The sequence below is a fragment of the Vanessa atalanta genome, chromosome 17 (genome assembly GCF_905147765.1).
Source record: "Vanessa atalanta chromosome 17, ilVanAtal1.2, whole genome shotgun sequence".
Lineage (NCBI taxonomy): Eukaryota > Metazoa > Arthropoda > Insecta > Lepidoptera > Nymphalidae > Vanessa > Vanessa atalanta.
Window position 1 is genome coordinate 3413743 of NC_061887.1, and position 21721 is coordinate 3435463.

Consider the following 21721-nt stretch of genomic DNA (forward strand, 5'->3'; position numbering starts at 1 on the left):
CATCACTGGCATCTCCCTCGTCGAAGGACAACACGCGCGGTCCGTGTCCGAAGACGCGTCGACGTTCCTCGGCCGCCCCTTCGTCGTCTTCGAGTCGAATCGAACGACGAAGCGGGGGACGATCTCGTCGAGGTCGGCGCGGAGCCTCAACAGTGACAGCGTGTGGCAGCGGTGGACGCGCGGTGCTGGGCATGAGGCGGTCCAGTGAAAGACCTCGCCGCGGTCGCGCGGGCCGAGCTTGCTGTCGCTTGGCGTCTCGTGGCACCGCAGTGGGGCTGGTCTCCTCTGGCGTGGTGGGTAAAGCAGCGCCGCGCCCGAATTCAATGAACCAGAGCTCGTCCTTGAGTTCGCACTCTCACTTCTTTTCATTCATATCCTTATTTAAATAATGCAGCACGTAATGAAGTACTAAATCGTAGCAGTATTTATATTCAGTCTGCAAAAAAATTGGTTCATTATTTTGTATTTATTGTCTTGAAATGTTAGTACGCGCTAAGGAAATAAAATTTACCATGTTCTCGACAAGCTGTGGCCGATGGCGTCGCACAGTTTTTACAGCCTGAAAAACGTCAACTTCGCCGTGCTGTATCACTTGTTCTATACAGGCGTTGGCTGCACAGTAGACCCCTGCACGACTGCGTCCATCACTGCGAAAGTTTTTTTTTGTTTTTACCATGTACTCGTAAACATTTACACTTATAGTAAAAAATAAACAGATGTTATTATTATTTATATTGTATGGACATACGGTGAAACAACGCAAACTGGTCCGTAGTCGGTTCGTTGCCGCCACCTTTCGACCATATTCATCAATTCCACGAGTGAGTTGGTGGATGAAGGAACTTTATGGCCCATTGGCCAGCAGGTCAGTTGGAAGAGTTGGACAGTCTTAGGAGGCGCTTTTACTCCAGCCATCAATTCCGTCAGCGATACAATCTATTAGAAAAGAAAGTAAATATGTATATAATATACGAATAACCCAAAAAACTAGCCTTATCTATTGAAATGATAAGTTATGATTCTACTGGCTATTGTCAAACAAATTTTTAGATAAGTTGAAAAATACTGTACGGGCTTATTTATTAATAAATTTAAAATATTTAATCTATTCTAATATTATCATAAAACGACGTAATATTACATTTTTAATCTATGTCTACATTCATTGGTTAAATAATCCGTATCATAGTTTTATTTACATGCTTGTGTTTCCTTCAGTTTAAGTATAATTTTATATATATATATATATATATTATTTTCAATTTATTATACAATTTGATGCAAGTGGTATAAATCAAAGTAATAATAATAATCATTTTATAACTTGTCTCTCCCTCAAGAATAAAACTCTTCTCTCAGTCAATTCCAAATCTAGAATTTTCTTCCCTAGGACAACGATTTCGATCTTAAATACACATTTGATATTTATATAATATTAAATTAACCCGAGGGGACTTTATAAGACTTTATAAAATACAAACTTACATCCCAAGTTTATCTCTTCGAGGGCTGAAATAAAAAAAAAAATTACCTATGTCCCCGGAACTCAAACTATTAAAATACTGAATTTCATCCAAATCGTTTCAGCGGTTTAAGCGTAAAGAGGTTACATAGTTACATATATACTTTACATACTTTAGCATTTATAATATTAGTAGGGATTAAAATAAAAATATATATAATGTAAGTGTATGAAATTAATATGTATATTTCATAGAAGTGTGTTCTTGTATTGTCCAATGAAAAAATCAAATCAGTATTAAATACAATTCTATCAAAAAGGTTGCTTAGAAGAAATCATACCGAATAGGTCGCCGACACTCACACTTTTAGCATATTATTACTTACTTTCTTGTTAATTCTAAATATCCAAGTCTTGATATTGGTGTAATGATTATGCGAAACGTGGTCTATTGTGAACACTGGACCGTATTTCTTAGAGTGCCGCCCCTCTGGCCAGAAAGGAGGGTATTGTTGCTGGAACGAAAACCATCTGTTTTAGTAAATGAATACACGAATGAGATAAATTGTAGGATGAAGACCTAATTTATCGTCTTTGGACGCCAGTGAAAATAATTTAGGAAGCTGTCGAAATGGTAATTGAGCCCGATTTTAACTTCGATTCGATTATATAAATAATAATTAAATTTGTACTTTATTTTGTATTAAGTTAAATAGATTTTAAGGTACTATTTTGTATGAAAACTTCTTTGGGTAGAATTTCAGAGCAACATTAGACAACTTAAAATATGTGATACTACACGCCCATCTCTTGTATTAACTAGCATGCCCTTTATTTAAAAAAATTACACACAAATTATTTATAAGATGTTAACTTTAACGAACATATTTCAAGTTGATGGGTTGACAAACTACACTTTCAATTTTACATAATACAAATATAATATTAAATCTATATTGCAATGAAAAAATATTTAAATTTAAATACTCACAGAATTCTTAGGTGGTACACATAAAACCACAACCGCGGCGCACTCGTAATCATAGACTAGAGACCAAAACTCTCCCTGTGTCCTTATTAACGGCCATTCGGTCACTATATACTCTCGAGGTTTGGTGTAACCCTACATGCAAAATAAAATGTTTTGTAACGACTGGAAACTAACTCGTATTTTATTTAGAAATATATTAATGTAGCTGTTTACTAAAAATTATGTGTCAAATATGTGTATAACTTATTTTGTGTTATATTGCCTGTCGGCTAAGGGTATTTTCGTTACGTTCATTCAATAATCGAGTAGGTAGATGCCTCATTTGTTGTATTGTTTTGTGAAACCAGCCCACAAACAAGAGTATTTCTCAAGAAAAGTTGACGTAAAGCAGGCGGCCAGCTATAAGCGTATAGTATATAATCGATTACATACAGTTTACATTCCGCCTTGATGAAATAAATGATGACAAGATGAAGACAAGCGCATGATGGCGATGCTGATATATGAATAATGGTTCTCTATATTATTGCGATAGTAATTAAAACTTACATCCACGAACACAGCATTAATGTAATCTGTGAAGCTGTTGCCTTGGAAGGACGTCAGATATGGACGAAAGTTATCCGCTGAAATATAAATAGTATTCAATTTGGACTTAGTTATGTATTGACTACAATTCATAAAAGTAAAACGCGTTAATATTCCACAGTCGGGTAAAGGGCTTCTTTTCACTTAAGGACGAGGCATGGAGTTCATTTCATCAAGCTGCTTCATTGTGGGTTGGCAGAATTACTTCTGTGACAATTTACGCCACGATGTTTTGATTCACCATCGAGTATGAGATCAATTATAATTAATTCTTGACATGAAAACACAACAATAATTGTTATATATTTGCATGACACTTTGATAAGCTTCCTTGGGTTATTTTACTAATTATTAGTATATTTACTATCAATACGTAACATTATTTTGCGTAACATTGAATAAAATCTGTCTCTTGCAATACAATCAAATGAAACTGGTTGGCAACAATGGTACATATTATCTGTAAAATCTACATTCCTAACTGGTTACATTAAATCTATAATGACGATTTAAAAGAACTAGCCTTGTAGCCTGCTATAATGGAGCATATTATGATTTATTTGTCACAGACCTAACTGCTTTAATTCAAATAGTAGCATTGACTACTATTAATACTATATATGACAATGATAGGATATATTAATATACTATAACAGTTATTTGCTAATCCCCAGTGGAAATAGGTTAAGTTCTATGGGTCAATAACGTAGAGTAATGTGGAATATGAAGTGCCAGGTCATACAGTGTATGACGAATCACTTATTTTGTTTGATGTGACCTATTTTTTTGGGTGTGTTGGATCTTTTTTGGAAATTATTAATTGCGTTTTTTTGCATCTGTCTTAGGATCTTCTTTTGAAATTATTAATTGCGTTTTATATTTTTTTGCCTCTGTGTTTTATCACAAAACAAATAAAAACAATAAGTGTATTTCATGGTATATGGTGTATTCAATTCATAAAATTGCTTATCAGATCCATTTATTAGATAGATGTGTTTGTTGTATCAATATTATTTACTAATGAACCAAATTTGATTTACGTGGGTTGTTAATACATAACTGTAGCACCATACTCAACTAGAAAAATAACTATCTAAAATCAGCTTTATAAGAATGTAATCTTATAATATAAGCTACTATTATAGACTGAGATATACCAATGAAGATTTTTTGTTTAAGCCAGGACAGGAAATTAAGGACAATAAAGTTATCACGTGTTAAATTAGTGTTTATAATTTACCAATAATATCGTGACATGTTAAAAAAGTTATTATGTTAAATGTATATCTACTAATACCCCGTTAAACAGTGAAGAGGAATAAGCTCCAAACATTATCTTGCCTCTGCTCAGTAGCGGGACATTTACGGATGTTACTGACAGCGCCGGATTAACCACGTCGTTGGGCCTAGGCAATGGAATTCTCGAGGCCATTTTACCCTTTTCTAACTTCCTAAAATATGTCTTTGTGCCACAAAATATTTTATTAATTATTACAATGTTTTTTTTTTACTATATCATGAAGATATAACAACCTCATCAAATAGCAGAAATTTGTGGCTTTAATAATTTCTTTAACAATTAATTTGGGCTTGGCACTACACTGATTATAGATAATCGGGCCCTGGTTTCTGAAGAAAAAAGAGATACAACTTACGTGGCACGACCAGAACGTCCCTATTTTTCTCTCTATTATCACCCCTGTGGCCTCCAGCACAGTCTCCTATAGTGAAACGGGGTGTCTGTTTGCAAATCTGCTGATATTCTTTCTGGTATTCATTAAGTTTCGTCACTGGATCCCTTTGGGATTTCTGTTTCAGTCTTTGTGATAGTTCAGATACAGGAAACCAGGATACTCCGCATACAACGTGTTCCTCTAACGTGTCATAGACGAACTTATACTGTTCCTAAAAAAAATTATAATTATTATTTAAAATTATAATTAATAAAATTAAATTCATTGGAAAATATGAGTTACCTCGTTTTCAATAAGGCCTTTTCTTGACTGTCTCAACTTCTTTAAATATCCGAAAACATCAAAGCAGTCTTCTTCTTCAGCTAACTCTAAATTGGCATCAATTGCTAAGTAGACACCTGATCGACCACCGCCGTCACTGAAAGTGAATAAGTAGTGTGAACCGTGTATCTTTGCCCTTATGTCAATTAAGATATTTTATTTGAAACCACAAATTTAACTCTACATTTAAATTAGTATCTTTTACCAGCTCAAAAAAAAGAGTTTATCATATATGAAGTAAACATTTAAATCGGTTATTTTTAGTTACAATTGTATATTATTTGTAATCATATGATTTTTTTGCTGTATAAAATAACAAGATGATGATTTTAATGGCATTGCTATTATTATATTATAAGGCAAGGCAGTGCGGTGCACTATGGTTCTCTAAGGTGAGGTGAGGCCACTAGGTAAAATATATCCAAAAATAAAGGGACTCGCGGAAAAATATCATCTAAAATTTCAATAAAAATTAAAGCTTCGCTATTCATCAATTGTTTTGTATAAATAGTATGTTAATAAATTTTGGGCTAAAGTCCAATTTTTCTCGATGCATCGTCTTACCGGGGCCTTTATCTGCCTCGAGACGCCACTGTTTGATGATGAACTTTCTTATACTTACTTGCAATGTACTACCATAGGCCCAGTAGCGGAATTGGGAGCCAGTCTTCTTCCCACTACTGCTCTAACCCGCCGTCTAAATTCCAGCAGTGCGTTACTGAACGGACAGGTATGTGAGTGCCACTGAGTGTAGTGGAACTGAAGAAGAAATCTCTCTTCTACAACCACCTGATTGAAAAATAGGTTGTTTAGCATTTAGTTGAAGTATATCATTTTATTTAGTGTTTATATTTCGCCGCTCGACCCACTTATATCCGTAGATGAACGAAGATAACGAACATAAATTGCAAAGTTAGCACGCTGAAGTGGCAATGGGAAGCTACTTCGTTTGAAGGTCACGACAGAGTTTTTGTGGTTTTATATATTTTAAGAATTTTATAATTATAAATGACACCATAGATCATATAATTGATTAAGGAAAACGGAACAAACATCAATACAAAGATCATATAATTGATTAAGGAAAAGGGAACAAACATCAAAATTTATTTATGTATTACAGAAGCGAATTTCAGTAATATTCTTCAATATAAGTCAATTCCTTCTGATCAGCTCGTTTATATGCATTACTTCAACGAGGGTCACTTGGTAATGTTTAAGTACATAGCATGGAACGGTTTATTGTTATGACGTAAGTTATAAATAGAGTGTTCAGCTAATTCTATTAAACACGATATTTTCTAAGTAATCTTATTTATTTCTCTTATATCAGCTTTTTTAATCGATTGCACATTTATGGGTTTATTGAATTATATTATCATTACTTTGTGCGTATGTTTTATTTTTGGTGTAGTGCTTTGTTTTCTGAAAAAAAAGTTATTGCTATGTGTGTCTTCTTATTTGAATTAATCTACAATATAATGCGTAGATCTTAACCAAGTTCCGGCCTAGCCATAATACGGCTGGCCGATTTTGGCCACATCGGCTTATCTCAAAAGAGACCAGCCAACTGCGCAGGATATAATATAGTGCGCAAACACACGTACACTCATAATCCGATGAAACGGCATACGCCTGGAAAAAGTTTAAGTGCAAGACCAAGCTTTATGTGCTTTCCGAGGACAAGGGTGTACACACTGCCAACTACAAGACCCCGAGCTACAACTGACAATTTTTCGATTAAAGAACCTAATATTTTTTATCGGTTTAATTTTTAGGATAACCTTAGGCTCTTAGGATTTCTAACAACTAGAACAACGGCTTCAGTATACAACAGCTGCATGTACAAAGACTTCCAAATACGATGGTTTAATTACTGGAAGCGCTAAGATTTTTAAACTTTTACAATATCGTCTCGGTCTTGTCTATATGTGTTAGCGTCTTTGAGTATTAAGCAAACTTATCATAATAATGATGACATATCTAATTTATCAAACTAGTAAAAAACTTGCTTTCGTTTCCATTAATTTAAATGATTTATTATTCTTATAATAAAATAATATGTACAGTCACAGTAAGAAAACCTTCGTCAGTTTTCAAATTCATTCCTTTATCAAGTCGTAAACTCTTAGAACATTTAGAAACTAAAGCATTAAACAGAAAACTGCACATAAAATTAAACTAACATAGTATGATAACTAGGTTCAAAATAGTGTACATTGCGACGCAATATGTCATACACAATCGGTAAAGCAGGTTATCGCGCATACTGAGCACACGAAAATAGACCTTAAGGTGACGAACCTTTTCTTACCTCGACTGTACAATGTACATATATATCAAAATAAAAAATACTCAGACATTTAAAAAATAAAACCTTGAGTTATTTCTAAGCTGGGTCGTGAAAGAAAAATCTTCGTCGACAATGCACTGGAATTTTGTTTTCTCTCAACATAATGAAATGTACGATTAAATGAGAAACTTTATTAAGCTTAGCAAAACACTTACAAATGGCTTTTTCTCACATTAACTTCGGTGTTGCCGCAACTTGCTGTCTCCATTGTCTTACGTCCTTTGTTACTTTACTACATTTATCTTTTTATTCTTCAAGTAAAGCATTTTAATACGTATAATAACGTTTAAATTACTGTAAACATTCTCGACAATGTTTCTATTATGTAATATAACAATGTTACCATTTACATATGCTTAAAGTTATATATTATTTAAATTTATTTTCGGTAGCCACTAGAATCCGAACCGGCAGTAACTTAACGTATAATATATTCAAGTAAAACGACGATTCCAAATTGTTCGTAAAATCGTGACCTTGATTGATCAATGCCCTAATCCCTAGAACTATATCGCGACCGCATGAACATCTCACCCACTTTTATGATGACTCTGTTGACGTAAACCATTTGAGTTCAGATAATACCAAGCTAATAATGATCGATTAAAACTGAAATAACACGCTGAACGATCATTTCGCAATATTATTGGTGTGTGTTATAGACGAGTTATGATCTATGGCTCCAATAACCAACAAATATAGGTAGATAAAGTAAAGACTCACATCTTTCTCTGTTTTGTAAAGCCGGAAGGTGCGAATGTGGAAATTGGCCAGTTCCTCTTCTTGGACTATACCGACGCTGATGTCTCCATATGTTTCATCTTTTTCCTTGTTTGGTGGCCAATATTGAACGCACATGACCTACGGAGGAGAAAAGAAATTATTGAAGTTGATCTACAGGATCAAGGGACTTGGAACACTTAAGTTCCAAAGGTTAGTGAAATATTGGTGATATGCGGAGTGTGCTATATTTATTACAGCATCTATATCTACGGGCTATAATGTCCATGGGCGGTGGTGACTACTTAACATGTGCGTGACTTATTCGCTAGGCCGCCTAACCATTTAACACAAAAAAAAGTTGTAGCTTCTCATATAATATTAAATAAAAATATTGTAATACAAAATGCACTGTCAATTTTTATATTATTTTATACCAGCTGAACTTGCGGCTGTGCCCGCGTGAACCGCGTGCGTCTCCCCCATTTTACCCCTCTAAACCCTAACAGTATCTCTCTTTCCCTGCGACTCAGACTATTTCTTTACCGAATTTCATCTGATATAGATGTGTTAAGCGGTTTAGGCGTTAAGAGGTAACATAGAGAGTTACTTTTGGATTTATAATATTAATATAGAGTACAGTTATATATATATTTAAAATCATTAATGTTTTATCTATCAAAATGCTTAAAGATTCATTGTTCGTATAGTTATCCAACACGTAAAAATTTCACCTCGCCGTTTCTGTATACTGTATTGCGTGAGTACCGGAAGTCCGATTCCAGCCAAACATTAAATACAATGGCATATTTGGGTAGCGTTCGAAAATCTGTGCCTTTATTGGGTCAATATGCAAATAAATGATAGTGACGTCACTAAAATCAATATCGTTGCATAGATAAAAATGATTTTAACTTTCATGTCATATACTTGTGCCAAAATTGTACACATAATTTACATCGATTTCAATAATTTTAAGCGCTTCTGGCGTTTTGGTCTTTTTATGTGATAATTAAATTATCATGATAATTTCGCGTGTCGTGTCGTAAATTTTACTAATCTACTATGATTTGTATTTCCGACATTATAATTAAAAGGTTCGGCAGATATTAAATAACGAAATTGTAGGGTAGTGAAATTATTTACAAATAATGAAGACCAATAAATAGATCTGGAATAAAATATAGTAAAACATAGAAAATCTTAACTATATAATAAATATATTGTCTGTATTATTATAATAAAACATATGTGTCACGCAGACACAAAATAGAGAGTCATGCCGTTTGCCGTCACGGCATATACTTAGTCTTACCCCCAACTCCCAAGACGCTCCAACATTTTAACATTGCGACATTACTTGGTGGTATGGCTATTGGCTATTGTTGAATTCCGGTTTGAAGAATGAGTGGGTCAGTGTAACTACTGGCACATGGGATATAGCATTTTAGTTCCCGAGGTTGGTGGCGTATTGGTGTGATGTAAGGAATAGTTAATATGTCTTAAATTGCAAATGTCTACGCGCGGTGGTGATCGACATCAGGTGGTGGTTTACTCGTCTACCTACCCATAAATTTAATATGCTTCTAAATTTTTATTTTTATAAACAAACTGTTTTCAACTAAAATTACTGATTCTCTTATATTCTTGATCAGATAATTCGAAATACCATTCAGGGATAGTTATTTATAGAGATACGAAAGGAATGAAAAACGACGGTTCAGTTATGATGTTATCCATAAAAGTTGCGGAAAATATTCCCGTGTCGGGGGACTTAACCTCAAATATTCCGCCTCGGTATGACGGCTTGGTCAAATGAAGCGAAAGTATTCCCTGAAACATCCCCTAGCTTTATTGAGGCGAGGGTAGAGGGTAGCGTCTATTACTTATATAATAAATAAATTGTTTTACATTTTGTCAGGGTCAAAAGGTTACAAGGTTTATTTAAGTAGTTTGCTTTTAAAAACAGATTCATATTATGTTATGAAATGTATATTTTTTATATGTTATATATGTACCGATATGGTGCGTTGGATATATACGTGGAAGTTAATCGAATGTAGAGGATTAAATTTGTTTGGAGGAATAAGTTCCAGTGCTTTTGCCCAGGAGTAGGAAGTATACCTTACGGAGTGTGAATTAATCTGTATAAAAAATCTTGTTAGTACTTTCCGGTAGAATCTACATTCCGAACCGGTAACAACGTTTGATTTAATCTTGTGAAATGACGATTCAAAAGTGCTTGTAAAAGCCTACTTGAAAAAAGATTTATTTTAAAAGGTATATTTAAAATGCACTTGAAACTCTTTAAGATTAAGAGGTCTTTGTGATTTAAAATCACTTCGTTGTAAAACTCAGAAGGCTTGAAAATAAATTTCGCAGCCGCAGAATTTATTCCCAATTATCGCTCATTTTAAAAGAAAGTCGAGAGGAAAGACAGCCAAGTACAATGATTTTCGTTGAAATCTTCAGAAATGTTATCACGATGTTATTTATTTAAACTTTGTATTCGTAGAAGTATTTGTATATGACTACGTATTTAATTAATAATTTTTCTTCAATATCTCATTAATTTTTTAAAAGATACATTGTCGAGCATTCTCGTCTATTGAATTAATAAAACATAGCCACATTTTAGTATTTACGTCTTCGTTTATCGATCCATCAAATCATTTTTAATCTGTGGAAAATATGCATAGCTCATAATAATGTAATAATAATAAGATCAAGTGCCCTCGCTATAAGTGCCGAAAGGGTTGCGTAAGTGTTCTTATAATTCGTTTCCACAAAATAGGGGGTGTGAAAGTGACAAATTCACATCGTAATCACGATGAAAGAGAATGAGGGCGAATGAAATACCTTAATTTCAATTTTGTTTCTGAATTTGCACTCCATTTTATCACTGTCAATGTATGTAAATTGTTGTTCTAATTTTGAAATTAAATCGAGCTGGGGCAATTTGATGAACTAATGTTGAGATGGAATTATTTTCAGTTTTGTCTATGTAAGATTTATTTAACACTAACTGCTCAGAAACTGATGAAATATTTCCTTAATGTTATTTAGTTTTTGTTCGGAAACAAAAAATTGCAACTTACGTATTCTTATAGAAACAATTATACAAAAAGTATAAAATAATAATTAAATATAAATATTTTTTTGTTTCTTGTGTTATTGTCTTGGTATTTTAAGGATAAGTGATTTTTTTAATCTTTTGTAGGAAGTACAATATTATAAGTTTCTTTTTAATAAAAACTAAACTAAATAAATATATGATTTAATATTTCTTTTAAATACATAATTATACAAAATATTCATACATTCAAATCATTTGTTAAAAAAAAACATTAATAAATAAAGCATATGCTTTAACACGATTATATAGATGATAAAAAAGCGTGGAGCTAATACTTGTTGACTTTCAGTCAGGAATTATTATATTTAATTGTATTTAAGTAACATATTGCATTTAAAATATTGGAAACGCGTAACTACTGAGTTTATTGCTGGTTCATTTCAGTAGAATCTACGTTCCGAACCGGGAGTAGCTTTACTTTTAATATAGTTTTGTAAAATGTCAATTCAAAAGACCTTGTAAAATCCTTCTTAAATAAAGTATATTTTGATTTTGATTATTTTCTGTGTCAAAAAGGTACAATTACACAACGTAAAGCTAGGTTCTCGTTGTTATATTATGAGAGTTTTATATTACCTTGATAAAATCGAAGGTCTTGGTGAGCATGACGATAGCGGCTGCCCGTTCCTGCCAGATCATACGCCAGAATGAGACCACCGTTTCTTCTGTTGGCCCCTGAGTCACTATGTACGCGTTCGGCTTTAATATACTCTGTTAAAAAAAATAAAGACATTATATACAATGTTAACTTTAAATTTACAATTGCCTGATTTTACCAATAGATGGCGTTAATTGATTCACTACTGTTTGAATAGGAAGACAAGATCATTCATGCCGAATATATATTATGTTTGAGAACAATATTCATTGTGAACTGTTTAAATTAAAGGGATTTCATTGAATAATTGAGAGCACTAAGATAATCTATTTTATATAGTTATAAAGCAGTAAGTAATTTTTTGTTTGCAAAAGACTTAACGGAGAATAATTGTAAACTTTAACAACCGTGCCTTTACAATTTACAATTCAAACAAGCCCCTCTGTTTTTATTTTATTTTTACATTTTTTTATTCGATAACATTTTTTTTTTCTTTTTGCTATACCTTATATATAGTAACGAAGTCTTTGATATTTTTGTCACGCAAAACGAGTTAAGAGCATGATGGCTTAAGAGAGCGTTATTTTGTTACCCGTAAATATACGAGACCGTCTCATCATCGAAACGCACCAAAAGACGCTTTATATAAAAACTAAATAAATGACAAAGAAACAATTATATACAATTATATAATATAGTATTCAAATTATTTCGATTAAGGGTTCAAAGAAATTGAAAACATTTTATGTTACTAAACTAATGAATTATTTTCAGTTTTGTCTATGTAAGATATTTTGCATTTAGGCTGCTTAGAATATTTCAAACATGTTTTAGTTCATATTATTATTTTTTATTATTTATTCAAAAAGGTTGTAATAATTATATACAACACTATAGGTCGAAATTACTTTATTGATAACAAAATAAAAACGCAAAGATTACATTAATTTTTTTTTTAAATAAGAATGCATTTTTCATTTATTTATAAACCTAATAGATTATAGCACATAAGTTCAATATTTAAACTATTTCAGAAGAGCTCAACATATTTTAGGTTATGTTATGTAACTTTGTACACGTATAATTTGTGTGACACAAATTAAATTTTATCCTTAATAACCACTCGACCTTGTTTGAAATTTACCGTGTAAATTGTGGGGAGTGTAAAATTTCCGGCAAAATGATGCGAAACCAGTGAAAAGTCAGTTTTATATCTTAGAAATAATATATTTGTAAAGGAATCAGTTTAATTATACTTATATTATTTTACTTAGTGGTAAATCTTTGTGCAAGCCTGTTTGTATAGGTAGTGTTATATTCATTTATTAGGGATTATATCAGCAAACAGCAAAACTTGTATTGTTTGAAGGCGAACGCTTCGATTATTTTATAACAAATTGTTCAAAAAAACATAGCATCTTAGATCCCGGTGGCATTGCAGTAACAGTATTACGTTTTATATTTCTTAACGAGTGATCAGACCCCGACCAGTATCTATGAGCAAATTCCTATCAAGCGACCTAATTGATCGTTTGAATTCCTAAAATAAAAAATATAATAAATAAACAATACAAATATATCTATCGTATAAACTCGTTTTGATTTGTCGTTAATATTACATTCAAGTAGTTTTCTTTAAATAAGTCATAATATATCATTATGGTGATAAGATCACTGGTCCCCTACAAAAAGGTCTAATAAAAGCAACGATTTCTTCCACAAGACCGGCGTAATGTGTTGGAAATTGCCTAATTCTATTGTACTGTGATGAACACTTTGATGGAAAGGATGAATCGTATCTGTATGATGTAAAGTTTTATTTATGTATAGTATAAAAGGAACTGTTTCATAAAATAAATCTTAAATTGCGTAGTATATTGTACAAAAGGCGGGATTAATGCTAAAAGCAATATCTACCAGCCAACCTTAGGAAGTGCGAGAAAGTTTTTTTTTGTGTATTGTTTGTTTAAGTTAAATCTTGAAAGCTTAATTAAAACCACTGCCTTATCGTACGGAGTTAAATTTTTACACTTTTTTTTTTAATGTAATAGATAGGCGGAGAAGTCCCTACCGACCGTGGGCGCTGTTTTATTGTATAAACCATTCCTTACATCACGCCAATATGCCACCAACCTTGTGAGTTAAGAAGTTATGTCCAATGTGCTTACAGTTTCACTGGCTCATTTACCCTTAAAATCGGAACACAACAGTACTAAGTATTGCTGTCTGGCGATAGAATATCTAATGATTGGGATACCTACCCAGACGGACTTACATAAACGCACAAAGTAAATGTTCTGCTCCGGTGACGATTCTTTTTTTTTTTTAATAGATGTCCTTATTACAGTCAGGATTGGATACCGACGAAGGAACTAAACGCTTAAAATCATAGTATCACATATACACAAATGGGTTTTATCTTTTTATTTATTCTATCATAAAAATAGTTTAAGTCGCTCTTATTAAGGGAGTACTATGTTTAAACCTATTCAGTAAATATTTTAAAATGCTAAAAGAGTTTTTCCTTATCAGTCACAATTTGGCAACATTCACCACTTTGAAAATACGGGACTGACGATTTATCTCCGACTACGATGACGCAATAAACTATATTTAAAAAAATATATAACATATTAATGTATTATAAGAAGAGTATCACATCAATCAGATAATATCTGTCAAAGCAAAAATGATTATTAAAACTTTTACACAAAATATCTCTTTTGCTTAAAGATGGTAAATTAAATTATTACGTGATCTATGAAAAAAATTAAAGTCATTATTTAAACACGGCATTATCTGTTTTACTTCTATACTCAAAAATATCCAACGGTTTGCTCTCTTGAGTATAGATTTGATACATAAATCATAGAATTGCCTTAAGTAATCGTTAAATAACTATGAGAATGGCAGCAACAGTTGTGAAGAATATAAGACGAATTGCGTCGAATACTTGAAAACAAATTTATCGTTTCAGTAACATTCAAAAATTAAAATCACATTTTATGATAAACGGTAGAAATATATAAAAGCTCCTTAAATGGATTTCACATCTTCTTTAACAGAAAAGTTAAATTTTTAATGATTCCACATTTAAAATATTTAATTTGCAAGTTGTCGAGTTATTTCCATATGATATTTACCTTATATGCGAAACATCTCGTTAACAAACAGCACAATTAAATTTTACGAAATGTATGATTTCATCAGATACTTTCATTTGTTTGAGAAAGAATGAAAAATTATATGAATTGTGTTCTGTATTTATTTTTGGAAATGTATAAAGTTGCTTTACTTTGTACCTTGATCAGGGAAAATATTCGATTACTTGTTGTATAAAAACAATGTAATGCAGGTATTTAAATTTTGTTCAGGGTCATCTGGGTATGTACCACATTCTCATTGATGTATTCTAGTTAAAGAGTAGTACTAGGTGTTACTGCAAGCCAATCTTGGTGGGTACAACTATCTCATTACATATTTTACTGTTAACAGCAATCAATATTCAATATTCTCGTGTTCAGGTTGGAGTGAGCTAGTGTTATGAACAAGGGACTTAACGTTTCTGATGTTGTCAGAGCTTTGGCAATGTGAGAAATGGTTAATATTTCTTACATCGGGCGATGGTGAGCACTTAATACTAGGTGACCCAATTTTCCGTCCGCCTTCGTATTTTATAAAAAGAATCAGATTGTGTTATTAAAAACTGTGACATAAAATATCGAAACGTATGGTTGGCAATGCTTAAAAGTGTTATGCTTTACAATTTCTGCACAGTACCAATATTCATACGCGATAGGAAGACCATGCCTTCGTAAATAAATAAATAAAACAGTATTTATAACCATGATGCTTCGGGAACAGGAGTCTATGTGCTAAGAACTCAATATGAATACTTACTTAGTTGAAAGATTTTATTTATATTTCGTAATATTTGTTTTCAATTCAAATAACGTATGTTTTAGGTAATCAATTTCTCTAAAGAATCCCCAAGGAATACAAAAAGTTTGTGAATAATATTATAAAGTAAAATTATTATTAAACAAGCCTGAGGTGAAGAGAAATTTAATTGGCATCTCCTGTTAAAGACATTTAAAGGAAAGTTTTAAATGAACGGACAACTGTCACTTCATAAAGAAATTTAAATTGGTCGTGATAATGGCTAGTAACTCGACGGATAACCCTAATTTTCCGAGAAGGGCCTTTTGCAGGACGATTTGCGTTGATTAACCTGTCGAGTATCAGGAAAATTACTTTGTATAGTACCTTAAGTTAAAACATTTTGGAAGTTAAGACGCAAAAAAAGTCTTGAGAGATCTTTTGCGTAGTTAACTCCGTTTGTAGTAGAAGTAGCAGAGTTTGCACGGTTCAAGGGGAAAATACTGCTAGAATTTTGCCAACACTCGAACGTAATTCGGATGAAGTTTATAAGTCAATAGTTATATTGGAACGGATTTTTTCAAAAAATCCAAGAATTATTCATTGTCTACGTTGTTTATGTAAATCTTCTCGGGTCGATGTTATGTAATAAACCCTTTTCTTCCCCTAAGCGTTGACACTTAGAGGACCAAGTGATGGAGGTTTTTCTGCAGTCATAAATCACTACGCCATGTGTTTTCTACATCCATGGGTTTATAAAGTACCAAAGCTGAAGACCAAAGATATATGGTCGTTTGTAGTATTCATACACGATTTTTGTTTGTACAAAATAAAATAGAATTTATTTGTAACGATAATGATAAAATTTTATTTATAACAATTGTTTTTCTAAATTGTTTTTGTTCATTTTTGGCTTGCTTTTTTGCTTTTGATCATAATGACGGAGTATATAAGTCCAGCCCAATCGCTTTTTCTGTATGCTGGTAGGAATAGTCTGTCTAGGTAGTAATTACTTACTCATTAATATTCAGGTATGTATGTTAATATTCCAGCCTGAAGAGAGTCCTCGTAATAGCAGGCTCAAGGGACATAAAATGTTGAATCCCTAGTTAAGTATTTTGCCGACAGACAAGAATCTTTCGTTTCTCTTCTGGTCATTATCTTAACTTAAAACGTGAAGCAATATATGTAATGTAGTTTACTTTTACTACAAATAAAATAAAACTTTGAAGTTCTAAGAAGATTTAAAAAGGTCGTTAAAATGATTTGAATGTCTTATCGCACTTAACTTAAGAAAAATTACACTGAATTTTAATAAAAACCGGAGCAGAAATGCGAGAACAGATAAAATGAATTTTAAAAATTTTGCAATCTTGTGCTGATCTTTTGTGAATTTCAGCTTCCATTGCTATTCCAAGTACATTTTGCAACGTGGCATTGCTTTCAGTTATTGATACTAGCGTGATTTAGGTAACATTGCTCACAAATGAATCTTAATTTAATTATTTTACTACACCAACTGATTAAATATTTGTTGTGGTTTGAAGACGTGACACATTAATAGATGATTTCCCATTCAAACTTAATTTTTGTTTATAATCGATCCCGTACTCAGCGGCGAGAAAACCTGAATGTGGCGGATAAAAATCTTCCATGTATATCTGCAGACTCGCTTTGGAGCAGAGTGGTGGAGTAAGCTTAAAACCTTCTCGTCAAAAAGGAGAGCTTTTACCCCAGCTGTGAGGATGCTTATAGACAGACTGCTGAAGTAAAATACGTTACATATAAGGCATTTACACGCTGTTACTTTACTTATACTTAGAAATATTCTCAACTAATATGAATTCCTTCAATGTTATTTTTACTTTTCATTGACATCACGGGATTCTTACCCAGCTCACGTTTGTTAAAGAATCGAATTGGAATATCACTTATTATCGATAAATTAACCAAATTAAAATCAAATAAAAGTTACATAAAATTACTGGCTGGTCTGGTAAAGAATTCAGGATCTGGTGGTCAGGGTGGTCTGGTAAAGAATTCAGGATCATAAATGAATGTGTATGTATTCGCGTATTTTTGCATGTGTGTGTTTATGCCTGTGTGTATGTCTCTGCGGGGGCGTGCATGTGTGTAAGTAGCTAAACGCAACAGATTGATACTTTGGTTCACATACTAAATGTTTATTTGTTTTAATTAAAAAAATACCATACCACTAATGGTTTTCAAATAAAATATTAAAGAAGGAACTTGTTACGAATAGAGAATGAAAGACGATATAAATATCTTCTAAGCTCCAATGATCAGATTCTGGAATGTTCTCATTTATTTAAAAGTAACTTCTAGGTATCCGACGACAGCTAACGAGGGCGCAAAGTTTGCGACCACGAAGTTTATTAAAAGACGACGGCGACTGAAACGAGAATGAGGGGAAACTCTTCAAATTACATTATTTCTGTAAATGTTCCGCGGTATACTGCATTAATTTTCTTGACTTACAGTTTTAGTGTTTTTAACCCATTAAGTCATCGCAGTTTAACGGATCATTAGCAAACCATGTTTAGGATGCAATTCTGCCACATGGCGTAACTAGTCTTTATGATTCCTAATAGTCCTGTCTATTTAAACATAGCATCGATTATGTACCTTGTTGTCTCCGTTAAATTTGGAACATTTTTATTTTTCTCGCAGTTTTTTTAAGTCAAAAAGCGATTTCGTTGAAAAAAAATTTTGAAATACAAGAATCGTTTGGAGTCCCTTGAATCAGGGATCCTTGCTACGCCACTGATGTCTAATCACCAACACTCATCGGAGCTGATTGACAAAGCTTCACACCTGCTTAAACAATGATGAAGCTGTTGCACCGTTGTGAGTAATTTATTACTTCAATTTTACTTTACGTACAAAGTTTGGTAGATCTTTATACATTAATAGGTGTTTTGTACTTACATCTATATAGGAAGCATTTATGTAATCCGAGTCGGGTTCTCTGTCGACCGTTTGCAGCACCACTCTGTTGTAGTCATCTGCAAATGAACACTTTATTAATACGACATCGCTTTAAATACAATTATTGCTTTGATTAAGTTTTAAAATAAGAGACTGGAACATGTGAAATATTGTAAAGCCAGATTCAATTTCGTTCAAGCGGAGATTTCCTTTGTGTATATTGTAATATAGGTTTAATGTTTTTTTTACATAAAAGTTTTGAAACAGTTATTTTCTAGTTAAATAAAGCTTTCTTGTAATTTGAATTGTTTATAAAAGATTGTATAATAAACATGTACCTAATATTAATCTCATTCTCTTAATTCCTTTTTTTTACCAAAGATAATTTAAACGCTCAACAAAGCGAGCGAACCTAGTTTCAATATGTGATATTTTTATTCGATAGAAGTGTTTGTATGTTTGAACGTGCAAATCTCACAAACTTCTAGTTCGATTTGAAAGAATCTTTTTGAGTTATAGGCCATTTATTCAGGAGGGTTAATATAACCTTTTTGAGTAAATTGCAGTACAACGTTAAAACCACACAGATAGGGGCGGAACAGTATGTGCAACACTGATGTAACCGCAACGATATTGTGTAGGATCTCGTAAATCTCACCATTTAATCACACTAACAATGAAATGAAATGAAACCTATTTGATGGTCACATAGTATCTAGGCAGAATTAGCATACAGAATTTAATCCCGGAAATGCGTATTTAATTCTATTTTCAAACGTGACAATACCGCGATTGTCAGAATTATGTAGTTTAATTACGATTCCTATAGCTCAATAAACTTGCTATTGCAATTTCAAATTGACTTTTAAGCTGGTGCATAACCTTAAATATTATTGTAAGCTAACATTTGTTATTCGAATATAACGTTGAATATAAACTATAAACTGAGTTTCTTTCGCCGGTTCTTCTCAGGTCGGGGTGTTTCCTTTTCCGAACCGGTGGTAGTGTTTAATTTGACCATCAATAAGAAAGTGTAATGCTTCTATATTGAATAAAGGAATTTGAGTTTGAGTTGAGTTTGAGTTTATTCACGTTGTAACACGTAACATTTTTAAATTATACATATCACTTCTGACTGAAGCAGACTGAAGTGACCTTAGTACACCTTAAAGTTTTTTTCGTAAATGTAAAGACACTAGCAACTACTACTGATAGTAAGCAGTCGGCTAAATGATATATATGTTGAATTTTTATAACTTACATGGAGTTACTTTTTGATTCTGATTCTTGTGTAGATTGGTCTTCTTCTGTGCGTGACGACATGCGTGCGGTTCTACCTTGATTGCTGTCTGTAAAAACAAAAGACTGATTAGTTGTTTTATTTTTATTAGGTCTATAAAATTTAATACGTTTATTTTATTTGTGGTCAGTATATCCTTCTTAAAACACTGCAATGGAAAAGTTTTTCCGATTGCACCTGGGAATTATGGTCTTTCGACAAAATGCAATTAACTATTTTTTCCCTCAGTTAATTTTTAAGACAACCTCAAGAAGTGGCTCTATTTTATTTTCGAAAATAAAGATAGATATTTTTTTCTACCCGACATTGTTTATGCCAAAAACATTTCGCCCAGTGGAACATCGTCATTTTATTTTTAAATCGGTAAATATGTTTTGTCAAATGGAACTCAATTATTCACATCGCATTGACGAATCGAGGACGGATTACAAATAAAATTCGTCAGGTTTTCATTCTCTAAGCACTTTTGTTCTAATTATTTATGATAACATTTGCAGAAGCCTATAACAACAGGCATAAGGGATACAATAATATACGCTTCACAGACGCTTTGGTGAGGGCAAGGTTTGGTTAATGCGATTTACAAATTACAAATGTAAATATTATTATACCTCGAACAACCTTCCCTCCTCGAAAATAAAGTAAAGGGGTAAGGGGGTTGCTTGGACGTACTTTCGTCTGACGATGAAATAACGAGAGCCATGAGCTGAGATAATAATATATCACACAGTGATATTTCTGTTAGATTTTAGACTTGAAATAAAAGAGAATCAATGTTCTCACCGGTTTCGGCTACGGCAGTCAAAAGGTTAAAATGTCAAAATACTCAGACTATGCTTTTGAGAATTTTTAAATAACAAAACCCAATAATTCGTTAATGGTTTCAGTCAGGGTTTGTTTCCAAAGCGTCGTGTTTGAGTCTATTTGTTCGGGAATAATCAAAATAGGTAAAAATTACAACGGTGTTTGACAAGAACGTTAAGAAATTTAAAAAACCAAAACCGATGAGGATAGAAAAGCGTAATTTTCCTTCCATTAATATTATTAGGTTTTAGGATTTTAATATACTAAAAATTGAACATGGTTGAAACCTCGGGTGAGTGCTGGTATTTTAATGAAATAACCTTAATAACTTTAAATATGAAACTCCACAAATCGTTGAAACTTGTTCATAATTAACTAGTTCATTAGTTTCCAACGGAGCGGTTCAGTGTCAGTGGAGCGAGAGATGTTACCAAACACTTCGCTTCGGAATACTTAAAAATATCGCCTGACCTTTTACTTTCAGTTAATGAATATTCAAAAATAGAATTCAAAATGGGGTCGTGATATTGTATACGTATTTTATATTCTCTTATCTTGGTGAAAATTACGGTAAATTAATCTTTTGAAGTGATCACAGGTTAAGAAATGGATTTATGACAAAGGGTTAGCTTGTGCAATTAAGCCATATATATAAATAAATTTAAACCTTTTTCAAAATAATCTATACTAATAATATTAAATGTTGTTTTTTGTAACGCAGAAGATGTTTCGTGTAAGAAACGAGATTCGGGGTATGTTTTATTAAGCAATATTATTGTTTAAGTAGCTGGGTTTCGTAATTTTTTAGACTATTGACAGTGATAAGAATGAATTATATTCTTAGAAGTATACTATACAAGTCTTTGAGGTTGCTTTTTGATTTTATATGAAAAATGTCTTTAACAAAATTTGAGGCTAGGTGTTCT

General features: G+C 32.5%; 1 protein-coding gene across 2 annotated transcripts in view; it reads right to left on the minus strand.

The window, feature by feature from the left end:
- Positions 1-294: 294 nt before the first annotated feature.
- LOC125070228 (receptor-type tyrosine-protein phosphatase kappa) overlaps positions 295-21721 on the minus strand; it is a 160434-nt gene continuing 139007 nt past the window's right edge. For both annotated transcript variants that reach the window (XM_047679997.1, XM_047679995.1), the window contains 13 exons: positions 19953-20040; positions 18692-18768; positions 11842-11976; positions 8133-8270; positions 5679-5845; positions 5018-5153; positions 4697-4946; positions 3003-3079; positions 2454-2585; positions 1849-1977; positions 749-936; positions 512-647; positions 295-436 (listed from right to left, as the gene is read on the minus strand). In XM_047679997.1, the coding sequence (XP_047535953.1) occupies positions 356-436; positions 512-647; positions 749-936; positions 1849-1977; positions 2454-2585; positions 3003-3079; positions 4697-4946; positions 5018-5153; positions 5679-5845; positions 8133-8270; positions 11842-11976; positions 18692-18768; positions 19953-20040 (1734 nt within the window). In that variant the 3' untranslated portion in view covers positions 295-355. The remainder of the gene's footprint in view (positions 437-511; positions 648-748; positions 937-1848; positions 1978-2453; positions 2586-3002; positions 3080-4696; positions 4947-5017; positions 5154-5678; positions 5846-8132; positions 8271-11841; positions 11977-18691; positions 18769-19952; positions 20041-21721) is intronic.